The 13,131-nt window shown below is 42.3% G+C and overlaps 1 protein-coding gene and 1 long non-coding RNA gene across 5 annotated transcripts in view; one reads left to right on the forward strand and one right to left on the reverse strand.

Moving 5' to 3' along the window:
* The first annotated feature begins 1,225 nt into the window (after positions 1-1,225).
* The window catches only part of LOC111955387 (uncharacterized), a 40,529-nt gene continuing 28,623 nt past the window's right edge, over positions 1,226-13,131 (forward strand). For all 4 annotated transcript variants that reach the window (XR_002876110.2, XR_002876111.2, XR_002876113.2 and 1 more), the window contains exon 1: positions 1,226-1,542. This is a non-coding gene — a long non-coding RNA (uncharacterized lncRNA). The remainder of the gene's footprint in view (positions 1,543-13,131) is intronic.
* On the reverse strand, positions 2,863-5,881 carry LOC111955386 (tumor necrosis factor receptor superfamily member 11B-like). The gene is made up of 4 exons (XM_023975616.2): positions 5,796-5,881; positions 5,282-5,663; positions 4,595-4,777; positions 2,863-4,499 (listed from the first exon to the last, which is right to left on the reverse strand). The coding sequence occupies exons 1-4, from the start codon at positions 5,799-5,801 to the stop codon at positions 4,162-4,164; spliced, it is 909 nt and encodes a 302-aa protein (XP_023831384.1). The 5' UTR covers positions 5,802-5,881; the 3' UTR covers positions 2,863-4,161.

Genomic DNA, 13,131 nt, shown 5'->3' on the forward strand with positions numbered 1-13,131 from the left:
CATTCAAGGGTTTTTCTTTATTTCTACTATTTTCTACATTGTAGAATAACAGTGAAGACATCAAAACTATGAAATAACACATATGGAATCATGTAGTAACCAAAAAAGTGATAAACAAATAAAAATATATTTTATATTTGAGATTCTTCAAATAGCCAGCCTTTGCCTTGATGACAGCTTTGCACACTCTTTGCATTCTCTCAACCAGCTTCATGAGGTAGTCACCTGGAATGCATTTCAATTAACAGGTGTGCCTTGAATTTCTTTCCTTCTTAATGCATTTGAGCCAATTTTTTGTTGTTGTAACAAGTTAGGTGTGGGGGGGGGGGGGGGGGGGTATAGAGATGATAGCCCTATTTGATAAAAGACCAAGTCCATATTATGGCAAGAACAGCTGAAATAAGTAAAGAGAAACGGCAGTCCATCGTTACTTTAAGACATGAAGGTCAGCCAATATGGAACATTTCAAGAACTTTGAAAGTTTCTTCAAGTGCAGTCACAAAAACCATCAAGCGCTATGAGTAAACTGGCTCTCATGAGGACCGCCACAGGAATGGAAGATCCAGAGTTACCTCTGCTGCAAAGGATAAGATCATTAGAATTACCAGCCTCAGAAATTGCAGCCCAAATAAATGCTTCACAGAGTTCAAGTAACAGACACGTCTCAACATCAACTGTCCAGAGGAGACTGTGTGAATCAGGGCTTCATGGATAGGAGTAGCATAGTAGCACCATTAGGTGCAAAAACTTGACTTACCCAGTTGCGGCTCACTTTTTGGAGGCAGGGCACTCGATTTCGTCTCCGTGTTATATTGGCATCGAACATGTCACCCTCCCTAGGAGAGGAGGTGACCTTGATAATTTAATGTTACAATGAGAGGCTGCCTGGATCTTTAACTTAAAGACCCTTGCTCCCTTCGGTCTCAACATAGACTTTGATCTGAAGCCATTCTTGTGATTATTGTGACTTTGCCATTGTAATTGTTTGTAAGCTTGTGTAGTCTAAAATGAATCTATGATCGTATGCTATCTATTTGTTTTTTGTATGCTGCTCTTTGTATGCCATTTTAATATTTGAGAATTAACCAATGATATTAGGCCACTCTTGGCCATGATTACAGACACCTGTGTGTCTTTTGACACACAGGTGTCTGTAATCATGGCCAAGAGTCATCCCGCAGTGTTTGTGATAATACCCTGATGAAGACAGCTTGGCTGTCGAAACGTTGGTAATTACATTACATTACAAACGTTGGTAATTACATTACATACTTTTTTGCATTTGAGCTCCTAGAGTGTGCGGCTCTCCTTTATTTTTAGAAGTAGCATAGTGTCAGTTGCAGATCAGTGTGGCTGGGTTATTAAGTGCCTTGCTCAAGGGCACAACGGCAGTGAATGGTGCCTGGGAGCAGAGAACATACTTTTATCGCCCGGCCCTGGGCTTGAACCTTCCAGCTACTGGTCCGCCTCTCTACTCTAACTTCCATGCTAGCCACGGTCCGGATCCAGACTCAGAACGGGGCCAATACGGATCCCTACAAGGTATGTATCCTGAAACACAACAGCTGTTTTGTCACTTCTCAGCAGGGGATAATCCAGTTTTACTGTACTTTCCCAGAGCCAGCTGTTATGCATTGAAGTGAATACTTCTATGCTGTTTATCAAATTCCCCTTCAGCTACTATTTCCTTTTTCCTTCTACTCATAAAAGGCCTTCAGTGTTTTGCTGTGTTTACATAATGAGAAAGCATCTGAAGGCCATCTGCCTTAWAAAACAAGGGTGGTGTGACACACTGCTTGCCTAACATACGCTCCCTAATCGTTCATCAGACAAGTATGTCTTCCAGCAGCATCTGTCAGTATCACTGAGATAACCAGACAAAAAGGCTGTGTAGTGTGGATGACATTGTGCACAGTCAGTGATGATGATGGCCATGACTGCGCATTTGTCACGTTCCTGACCTGTTTTCTCTTATTTTTGTATGTTTAGTTGGTCAGGGCGTGAGTTGGGGTGGGCATTCTATGATATGTGTTTCTATGTTGGTTTATGGGTTGCCTGATATGGTTCTCAATTAGAGGCAGGTGTAATTCATTTCCTCTGATTGAGAACCATATTAAGGTAGGATGTTCTCACTGTTTGTTTGTGGGTGATTGTCTTCCGTGTTTGTCGCGCCACATGGGACTGTTTCGGTTTGAGTAGTCTATTCCTGTTCTGCGTGTTTATGTATGTTCTCCAGTACAGGTCTGTCTACTCGTTTTGTTGTTTTGTATATTCTCAAGTGTTTTTCGTGTTCGTCTTTTCGTTTAAATAAATTCATTATGACTGCATACCTCGATGCGTATTGGTCCGATCCCTGTTTCTCCTCTTCAGACGAAGAGGAGGAGAACAACCGTTACAGCATTTAAGGGGTGAAAACGTAGTGTACTTCCTTAAAAGTGTGGTCATGTACTATATGTGGTATATCACATGAAAAGGGGTTGTGATGAAGCCTGATAAAATGTCAAATGTACTGATGAGCATGTGATGACTAAGCAAATAGTACAACACTGTGCTGAGTCTGTATTTCCTAGGTGATGATGACTGGGGAGAACACAGAGGAGCAGTTCTTTAAAACATTCAGACGCAAACGTCTTTAGATCTAGATCTCAGTTTATTGTCTGTAGCCTAAAAGTAAGCGATGACCTATAGATCACACAAAGGTTGTGCTATTGACTGGATTATTTCATTGCAGATTATTTGTGTAAATTGAGAGTTTGTTATTTGAGTGGATACAGCAGTGCTTATGTCAAGTTATTAAATTGAAAACTTTCAGCTGAAATAATCATTTAAAGTCTTCCCGATGCAGGGCAAGCAAGTCAAGTGTGTATGTTGAATTGTTTTAATTGACTATTGAACTGATTACACATTCCATGGGTAACACTCAGTGAAAAATGGCTCTAGCAGATCAGAAACTTGTACTGTGTAGTATATCTACGTGTACGAAAGATAGTCTATTTGGTTCTGGGTGCCAAGATTACTGCAAACACATGTGCCGTGTAAAGTCTAAAGCAAAATAAAAAAAGACAACTTTTCACAAATAAAGAAAAATGCTACTTTGAAGTGTAGAGAGACATTTATGTAAGAGTAGTCCAAAGTTCTTGTGTCTCACATGAAAAAGTACATGAAAAGGAAGAAACATTATTGCAAAAAGCATTTCAGGACAGTATTAGAACATTTTCCATATCCAAAAACTGTGCCTTAAATAAATAAAAATATCTTTCTTACTTAAATCTTGAAATCCTTCTTAAAACGCAACAAAATCACAAAACATGTTTGCATAACAGCAACATTTTGTGTGTGTGTGTGTTTGAAGGCGTAACCATTMATTGCAACAGAGGTAGGAACATGATACATTTAAGTAAAACAATCAATGAAACAATAGATSTAGACAAGGGGTCCCCAGTTACATTCAGCCTTGGGAGGATTTTTCCTTGAGTGCATGGTCGGGGGGCCGGAACATAGTTATAAATAATGGAAAAAAAGGTATACCCAAACACGCTTCAGCCCAGCTTAAAAGAAAAACCTGGTTTGTCCCATCAAGAAATCTATCAGATTTATGCAGAAACTGAGTGCTCCTTTTTCTTTATTCTGCCGGATAGTCACCAGTTGAAATATCCTGGGGTAAGGAATGTTTTTTGAATAGTTATAAATAATTTGTACACTGCAAATTGACCGCAAGAATCCCAAACAGATATAGTGTTTGACAAAAACAGAATAATTTCAAACCTTGATCACATTGGGATACAATCACATATACCTCTATGTATGTGTAGGAATACTTGGGAACAGATTTCCTAAATTAAAATGACTTTGAGCTGATTCCCTGGTGATTTTACAGTCTTTTATGTCCAACAAAGAAAAGTATATAGGCCTATAAAAAACATACACTGTATATACTGTACATTATAATTTTTCTGCCCAGAAAACTTGTGTGGCCAAATAAAATACCCAAGGGCAGAATTTGGCCCACAGGTCACCTATTGGGGAACCCTGGTCTAGACTGTATAGCCCACATACCCTATATGGACCATTTAAAATGAATGGACACCTGTTGAAATGAATAACTTTTTGCTGTCCTGCTCAAGATGTTATTCAGAAGATGGGGATGACAGGCTACTTTAACTAATTTTGGGCTACTTCAACTAACTCTTCACAGAGTTTGGATTGCTGGTCGATATATGCCAGTTTACGCTCTAGTTTGTCTCCCATGTTGAAGGCCCCTATCTTCCTCAACACCTCAGGAAGTTTCCTAACCTGATCGTTCCCTGCACCTTGGTCCCAACTGTTCATAAAGTCGTGAAGACCCCTTCTATTAAGCTTCATGACCGTTCCTATGAGCGGTTTCTTGCCTCCCTCTTGTGGCAGCCTCATTGCTAACCGACGCATTCTTTTGATTCCCATCGTCTGGTGAAGTTGAATGAAGAACGTAGGAAGGATTTCATGCAGATATTCAGCTCCATCTGAAAATAAAAAAACAAGGTTGGGAAACTTAAACTCAGCTGAGGCCACAAATTATTAGTTCATTATAAATATTGTTATTCAAAATGTGTTTTACCACGAGTTTTGAGGTCATCACATGAGGCACACAGTGTATCGTGCCAGCCCCTGCCTTTCAGCACCACGCGCAGTCCACCAGCTTCGCAGTTTGAGTGGGCAACACAGATTGCTTTTGCCGAGGAAACGTTAGAATAGAATCCGGGTTGACACTGCACACATTCTGTATCTTGTTGTGGTGTKGCTGAAGAAATATTTTGAAATGTGTGCCACATTATTTATCTCAAAATCATTTTTCACCAATTCAATGAGGAACACAATCCATTTAAGATTTGATTTGGGTTTGACATTCGATACATGCTAAACGGGGGGATTGATTTACATGTTTGCTAATTGTTTGCGTGGCTAGTTTAACTAAACCATAGTGTGTATTGCATTCACTACATGTCTATAGACTGCTTTCATGGCAATAAACCATATCCACATAAATTTATAATTGAAGTATCCCTTTAATTCACCTTAATTCGCAGATTTGTAATTGATGCTAAATGTCATTTTTACAATCCAAACCAAGAGAAACACAATCAGGAGAGACTGAGACATCTGAACATGCAACCTACGCATATGGAACTATAAACTGTAAACGGTGATGATAAGAAAGTGTTTAAATCAAATAGATTAAGTGGAAATAGTCATTTCGCGTATAACATTTTCTATATGTAAAACCCGGGCTCTATTTTAGCCATACCTGTAGTATTCGCTCCATACCCGGGGGGYCATTCTTTATGTTTGATACATGCTTCGTATTTCTTGTTGAAGTAGTAACCCTCCTTGCACTCGCACTCGCAGTTGTTGGATGGAGAACACTCCTGCTTGACAACCTGGTTCTCGGCGCACATGCTGCAGCGCAGGCACTTGGAGATGTGGTTCCAAAATTCAGTGTATGCCCCATTGGGACATTCCGCACAGTCGCTCTTTCGCATGGCACTGCAGGGCGCGCGGAGGTAAGTTCCAGGTGGACAGCGGTCACACACTATCGAAAGACCAGAGTAACGATCATCGTTTTTGAAAGTTCGGGCGTGAAGTGCCATACTGGCATCAGCACTGACTAGCATCAACATAAAAAAGAGCTGTAGAGATAGAACAGACAGGTTGTCATTCAATTTGTTTATACAGCATTTGGTTCACAAATTCATATTCAGTTAATTGCAATGAACTAAAAAGACAGTTTTCATACAGGCTAAGCATATGTTTCTACATACCGTCATTGTGTAGGCTAATGCACCTCTCCTTGGATTCAAATAGATGCTTTATTTATTTGGTCCAGGAACAAGACCGCCTATTTAAGTGCGCGCATATGCAAGCACATTGGGCGTCACTGAGGTTGGTTTTAACATAGCCTATTAGTCAGTTAAACGTGTTGACGTTAGTATGAGTAACCAATTTTAAACAAGCGGAAATGTTACAAATTCCGATAAAGATAATTTCCTGATTGAGCCGACATGTGCAGCGTTTACTGTGAATGCAGTCTCTGCTAAAGCAGGAACATTAGTCTCCGCGAAGCAGATTGAATAGAGCCCCTATTCTACTGAATTGACCATTTCTATCCGTCAATAGCATATGCATTTTATGCTGAGTTCTTCTCATATTAATTGACTGTTAGAAATGCCTGAGATGTTAGGCTATTCATGGAATCATGTATTAATTGCACTGATAATAAATACTAGTTATTGTTCTCGTTAGTCTATTCATAGGAGGAAATGTCACTATAAGATACTAGGAACCCTTGGGGAAGGACATATCAAATAATATATTAATTAGCTTCCTGAACCTCTCACCATGCATAATTGCTATTAGCCTACAAACAGGATTGGGTAGGTTACTTTCTAAATGTAATCGGTTATAGTTGCTAGTTACATAATCTGATTACTTTACCCCTTAAGAAGCATTTGAAGAAGACAAAATGGATCCATCAAGAACATTTGGTGCGTCATAATAATGGTCTGTGACTTGTGGTCAGACTTGCTCAGGTGGAACAAACTTAAAATTGCAACTTTGTTCAGTGCTGAATTGAATGTCATTGAGAAAACGGAAAGGTGTCATAATGTATTTTTTCACAAACATCCTTTCTGATTTAAAAGTAATCCAATAAGTAATCATCTAGTTTTTTAAAAGTATCTTTCATCTGATTACAATATTTTAGCTGGTAACGACTGATTAGTTATATTTTTGTAATCAGATTACACGTAATCAGTTACTCACCAAACCTGTAAATTACTCACCAAAATAATTATTCACCCATATGCAAAATTTCTACCTTTGAAGATGTCAATGTGTAAATGTATGTTCAATTCAATCTCAAAGCCAATGACCAGCATGAAAATATGAAAATCCCCTGTGGATGTCTTCCTTGCCTGACCCCTCGACAGGAAGTGCTTCACAGCTCTCTGGTCCATCTGGGCGATGCAACTGATGTTGCCCAGGCTGCTATACTTGGGCTGCATCCTCTTACAGTGGGCCATGAGACATCCAAAATCGGTCTTCTCACAAAAACYTCTGTGGCGTCTGAACAAATAATATGACCACTCTATGGAACGATGAGACTCTCATGAACACAATGGTGTTTCTCGGTTTTTCTCAACAGACTTTCCTATTGCAAAAATACCCTTGTGTACGCAACTATATTTGATTCCATTGGTGTCTCAGTAAAAGACCTTCTCAGGTACTTAACCGTTAACGTTATTTGATTACACCCACATGTGCATTGCCCTAATTTGGATAACAAACTGACCAATTAAATAAGAAGCCTGTATAACGAGGTTTACAAGAAACCTGGAAGGTGCTGGAAAGTTTATGAAGAACCCCTGTAAGCACGGCTGGTGAAAATACCTTTAGTATTTTCAGTCTCATCCCTCAGGCATCTCTGTCTCGTCATTTCCGGTCACAACTTGTAGACTTGTTTACGTGCTGCTTGTTGCTAACCTTACTTTGCTACCTGCCAACTTTACGGTTTTGACTTTTTAATTACCATTTATATTTTTTGTTTTTCCCTCAACTTTTTCACCCCGGGCGCTTTCTCTGGATGTGGTTCGTGAGGACCTCCACCAGCCGAAGCTAAGTAGTAACATTAACATTATGCCTTCTAATTGCAGTCGCTGTACTCATACTATACAGGAGAACGATCGCCTTATAGCGAGGATAGCTGTGCTGCAAGCCCAGCTTCAGACACAATCGTTAGGCAAGGGGAATTTAAGTGCAGGAAAGGATGAAACAGCGACTCTGCCACCAATAAGTAGATAGTAGTATAAATCCCCTCGCACAGTCCCCGCAGCCAGACTACTTTCTCATGGCTTCTGGAAGGAAATGTTGTAGGAATGCTCAACCGGTGTCACTCATTCAGCCGACAGGAACTTTCAACCGGTTTTCCCCATTTAAGCAGCGAGTCGGAGTCAGAGGCTGAGCCATCTCTGGTCTCTCCTCCTCCCGTTACGGGGTCTGAGACGCCGAAGCCTCCCACCATTAGCTCTGACAAATTGAAAACCCTAGTCATTGGCGACTCCATTGCCCGCAGTATTAGACTTAAAACGAATCATCCAGCGATCATACACTGTTTATCAGGGGACAGGGCTACCGACGTTAAGGCTAATCTGAAGATGGTGCTGGCTAAAGCTAAAACTGGCGAGTATAGGGTTATTGTTTTCCACGTCGGCACCAACGATGTTAGGATGAAACAGTCAGATCACCAAGCGCAACATAGCCTCAGCGTGTAAATCAGCTAGAAAGACATGTCGGCATTGAGTAATTGTCTCTGGCCCCCTCCCAGTTAGGGGGAGTGATGAACTCTCACAACTCAATCGCTAGTTGAAAACTGTTTTCTACCCCTCCCAAAATGTAGAATTTGTAGATAATTTGCCCTCTTTCTGGGACTSACACACAAACAGGACCAAGCCTGGCCTGCTGAGGAGTGACGGACTCCATCCTAGCTGGAGGGCTGTTAGCCAGCCTGCCAGCTTAGTGGAGTCTGCCACTAGCACAGTCAGTGTAGTCAGCTCAGCTATCCCCATTGAGACTGTGTTTGCCTTGATCTAGGTTGGGCAAAACTAAACATGGCAGTGATCGCCTTAGCAATCTCACTGGAAAAAATACCTCCTCCATTCCTGTCATTATTGAAAGAGATTGTGATATCTCACATCTCAAAATAGGGCTATTTAATGTTAAATCCTTCACTTCCAAGGCAGTTATAGTCAATGAACTAATCACTGATCATAATCTTGATGTGATTGGCCTGACTGAAACATGGCTTAAGCCTGATGAATTTACTGTGTTAAATGAGGCCTACCCTCCTGGTTACACTAGTGACCATATTTGCGCATCCCGCAAAGGTGGAGGTGTTGCTAGCATTCATGATAGCAAATTTCAATTGACAAAAAAACTGCTGAGTTTTTGTCTTTTGAGCTTCTAATCATGAAATCTATGTAGCCTACTCAATCACTTTTTATAGCTACTGTTTACAGGCCTCCTGGGCCATATACAGCGTTCCTCACTGAGTTCCCTGAATTCCTATCGGACCTTGAGGTCATGGCAGATAATATTCACATTTTTGGTGACTTTAATATTCACATGGAAAAGTCCACAGACCCACTCCAAAAGGATTTCGGAGCCATCATCGACTCAGTGGGTTTTGTCCAACATGTCTCCGGACCTACTCACTGCCAAAGTCATACTCTGGACCTAGTTTTGTCCCGTGGAATATATGTTGTGGATCTGAATGTTTTTCTTCATAATCCTGGACTATCGGACCACCATTTTATTACGTTTGCAATCACAACAAATAATCTGCTCAGACCCCAACCAAGGAGCAWCAAAAGCCGTGCTATAAATTCTCGGACAACRCAAAGATTCCTAGATGCCCTTCCAGACTCCCTCCACCTACCCAAGGACGTCAGAGGACAAAAATCAGTTAACCACCTAACTGAGGAACTCAATTTAACCTTGCGTAATACCCTAGATGCAGTCGCGCCCCTAAAAACAAAAACATTTGTCATAAGTGTAAGTCGCTCTGGATAAGAGCGTCTGCTAAATGACTTAAATGTTAAATGTTATAAGAAACTAGCTCCCTGGTATACAGAAAATTCCCGAGCTCTGAAGCAAGCTTCCAGAAAATTGGAACGGAAATGGCACTACACCAAACTGGAAGTTCCGACTAGCTTGGAAAGACAGTACCGTGCAGTATCGAAGAGCCCTCACTGCTGCTCGATCATCCAATTTTTCCAACTTAATTGAGGAAAATAAGAACAATCCCACATTTATTTTTGATACTGTTGCAAAGTTAACTAATACGCAGCATTCCCCAAGAGAGGATGGCTTTCACTTCAGCAGTAATAAATTCATGAACTTCTTTGACGAAAAGATCATGATCATTAGAAAGCATATTTCGGACTCCTCTTTAAATCTGCACATTCCTCCAAAGCTCAGTTGTCCTGAGTCTGCACAGCTCTGCCAGGACCTAGGATCAAGGGAGACACTCAAGTAAAAAAAAAAAATACTATATCTCTTGACACATTGATGAAAATAATCATGGCCTCTAAACCTTCAAGCTGCATACTGGACCCTATTCCAACTGAACTACTGAAAGAGCTGCTTCCTGTGCTTGGCCCTCCTATGTTGAACATAATAAATGGCTCTCTATCCACCGGATGTGTACCAAACACACTAAAAGTGGCAGTAATAAAGCCTCGATTGAAAAAGCCAAACCTTGACCCATAAAATATTTAAAAACTATCGGCCTATATCGAATCTCCCATTCCTCTCAAAAATGTTAGAAAAGCTGTTGCGCAGCAACTCACTGCCTTCCTGAAGACAAACAATGTATACGAAATGCTTCAGTCTGGTTTAGACCCCATCATAGCACTGAGACAGCACTTGTGAAGGTGGTAAMTMACCTTTTAATGGCGTCAGACCAAGGCTCTGCATCTGTCCTCGTGCTCCTAGACCTTAGTGCAATTTCCACAGAGGGTTCTACATGGAACTGATGGGTTCGACCTATAAACTTCAAACATCCTTAATCATGTCACAGAGGGAGAGAGAGGAAAGCAGGATGTGTAAATACTGTCAGAACATGTTATTGTTAGACATCGGGGATACTATGGGAAGGAGGGGGGCCACAGACTGGTACAAGTCAACAGGACAGGACCCCATCATAGAGACTGCACTTGTGAAGGTGGTAACTGACCTTTTAATGGCGTCAGACCGAGGCTCTGCATCTGTCCTCATGCTCCTAGACCTTAGTGCTGCTTTTGATACCATCGATCACCACATTCTTTAGGAGAGATTGGAAACCCAAATTGGTCTACACGGACAAGTTCTGGCCTGGTTTASATCTTATCTGTCGGAAAGATATCAGTTTGTCTCTGTGAATGGTTTGTCCTCTGACAAATCAACTGTAAATTTCGGTGTTCCTCAAGGCTCTGTTTTAGGACTACTATTGTTTTCACTATATATTTTACCTCTTGGTGATGTCATTCGGAAATATAATGTTAACTTTCACTGCTATGCGGACGACACACAGTTCTATTTTTGATAAAACATGGTGAATCCCCAAAATTGCCCTTCCTGGAAGCCTATGTTTCAGGCATAAGGAAGTGGATGGCGGCAAATTTCAACTTTTAAAAACTTGGACAAAACAGAGATGCTAGTTCTAGATCCCAAGAAACAAAGAGATCTTCTGTTGAATCTGACAATTAATCTTGATGGTTGTACAGTCGTCTCAAATAAAACTGTGAAGGACCTCGGCGTTACTCTGGACCCTGATCTTTCTTTTGACAAACATATCAAGACTGTTTCAAAGACAGCTTTTTTCCATCTTGTCACGCCCTGACCTTAGAGAGCCTTTTTATGTCTCTATGTGGTTTGGTCAGGGTGTGATTTGGTGGGCATTCTATGTTTTGTTTTRTATGATTTTGTGGTTCTATGTTTTGGCCGGGTATGGTTCTCAATCAGGGACAGCTGTCTATCGTTGTCTCTGATTAGGAACCATACTTAGGTAGCCCTTTTTCCCTTCCTTGCAGTTGTGGGTAGTTGACTTGTGTTTGTGGCACTATGCCCTCGTAAGCTTCACGGTTGTTTATTTTTGTTTCTTGTTTTGTTGGCGTCATTCCAAAATAAAGGATAATGTACGCTCACCACGCTGCACTTTGGTCCACTCCTTTGACGGCCGTGACAGAACTACCCACCACAAACGGACCAAGCAGCGTGGTCAGGAGGAGAGGACAGAAACCCGAGAGGCAGCCCCAATTTTTTTTTGGGGGGGGGGGCAGATGACGTGGGGTGAGTCCGAGACCGAGGAGGCATTCGGACCGTTTGAGCGAGGAGTGGTTGGCAGTGGAGAGGGACGAAAAAGTTGAGGGTTGGAGTCTGGAGCAAGATAGTCACTTTGAGGAGCGTGGTACTGTCAGGCACCGTGTTATGCGTGAAGCGCACGGTGTCTCCAGTGCGCATCCACAGCCCAGTACGTCTTGTGCCAGCACCCCGCAGTTGCCGGGCTAGGGTGAGCATCCAGCCAGGAAGGGTTGTGCCAGGCCTCCTCTCCAGAACTCCAGTGCGCCTCCTCGGCCCAGTATATCCTGCGCCTTCTCTACGCACAGTGTCTCCGGTGCGTCTGCACAGCCCAGTGCATCCTGTGCCAGGACCCCGCATGTGCAGGGCGAAGATAACCATCCAGCCAGGACGGGTTGTGCAGGCTCTACGCTCGAGACCTCCAGTGCGCCTCCACGGCCCAGTGTATCCGGTGCTCCGCCAAGAACCAAGCCTCCAGTATGTCTCCCCAGCCTGGTGAGTCCTGTACCTGCTGTCAGAACCAGGCCTCCTGTATGTCTCCCCAGCCTGGTGAGCCCTTTGGCAGCTCCACGTACCAGACTGCCCATACGTCTCCTCACTCCAGTGATCCTCCATGGCAAGAAGCCTCCAGTGATGATCCATGGCACGAAGCCTCCAGTGATGATCCATGGCACGAAGCCTCACAGTGATGATCCATGCACGAAAGCCTCCAGTGATGATCCATGGCACGAAGCCTCCAGTGATGATCCATGGCACGAAGCGCTCCAGTGATATCCATGCACGAAGCTCAGTGATAATCCGCACGAAGCCATCCAGTGTGATACATAGCACGAAGCTCCAGTGGTGATCCATGCAAGAAGCCTCCAGTGATGATCCATGGCACGAAGCCTCCAGCGACGGTCCCCAGTCCGGAGCCTCCAGCGACGGTCTCCAGTCCGGAGCCTCCAGAAGAGGCTTACAAACCTGACTCAGTTACACCAGCTCTGTCAGGAGGAATGGACCAAAATTCACCCAACTTATTGTATATAGTATTGTATACTGTAGCTAAGAAAGTAATACTAAGTGTACGTTGTGTAGTAATATGTTAGTATACCATGTGCTTCACCCTAATAATTTGGTCTATTTACCCCTCTTTATTTCGCCTACTGTTCTGACTTGGTGGTGCACATGTAGCRTATAACCTGTTTTAGAGAAATGTAATCATTGAATATTGTAAGAGCTTTTATTGTCTGCGTATATGCCCCCTTTATTTATTCTACAGTT

Source organism: Salvelinus sp. IW2-2015, linkage group LG30 (assembly GCF_002910315.2).
Source record: "Salvelinus sp. IW2-2015 linkage group LG30, ASM291031v2, whole genome shotgun sequence".
In the NCBI taxonomy this organism is placed as follows: domain Eukaryota; kingdom Metazoa; phylum Chordata; class Actinopteri; order Salmoniformes; family Salmonidae; genus Salvelinus; species Salvelinus sp. IW2-2015.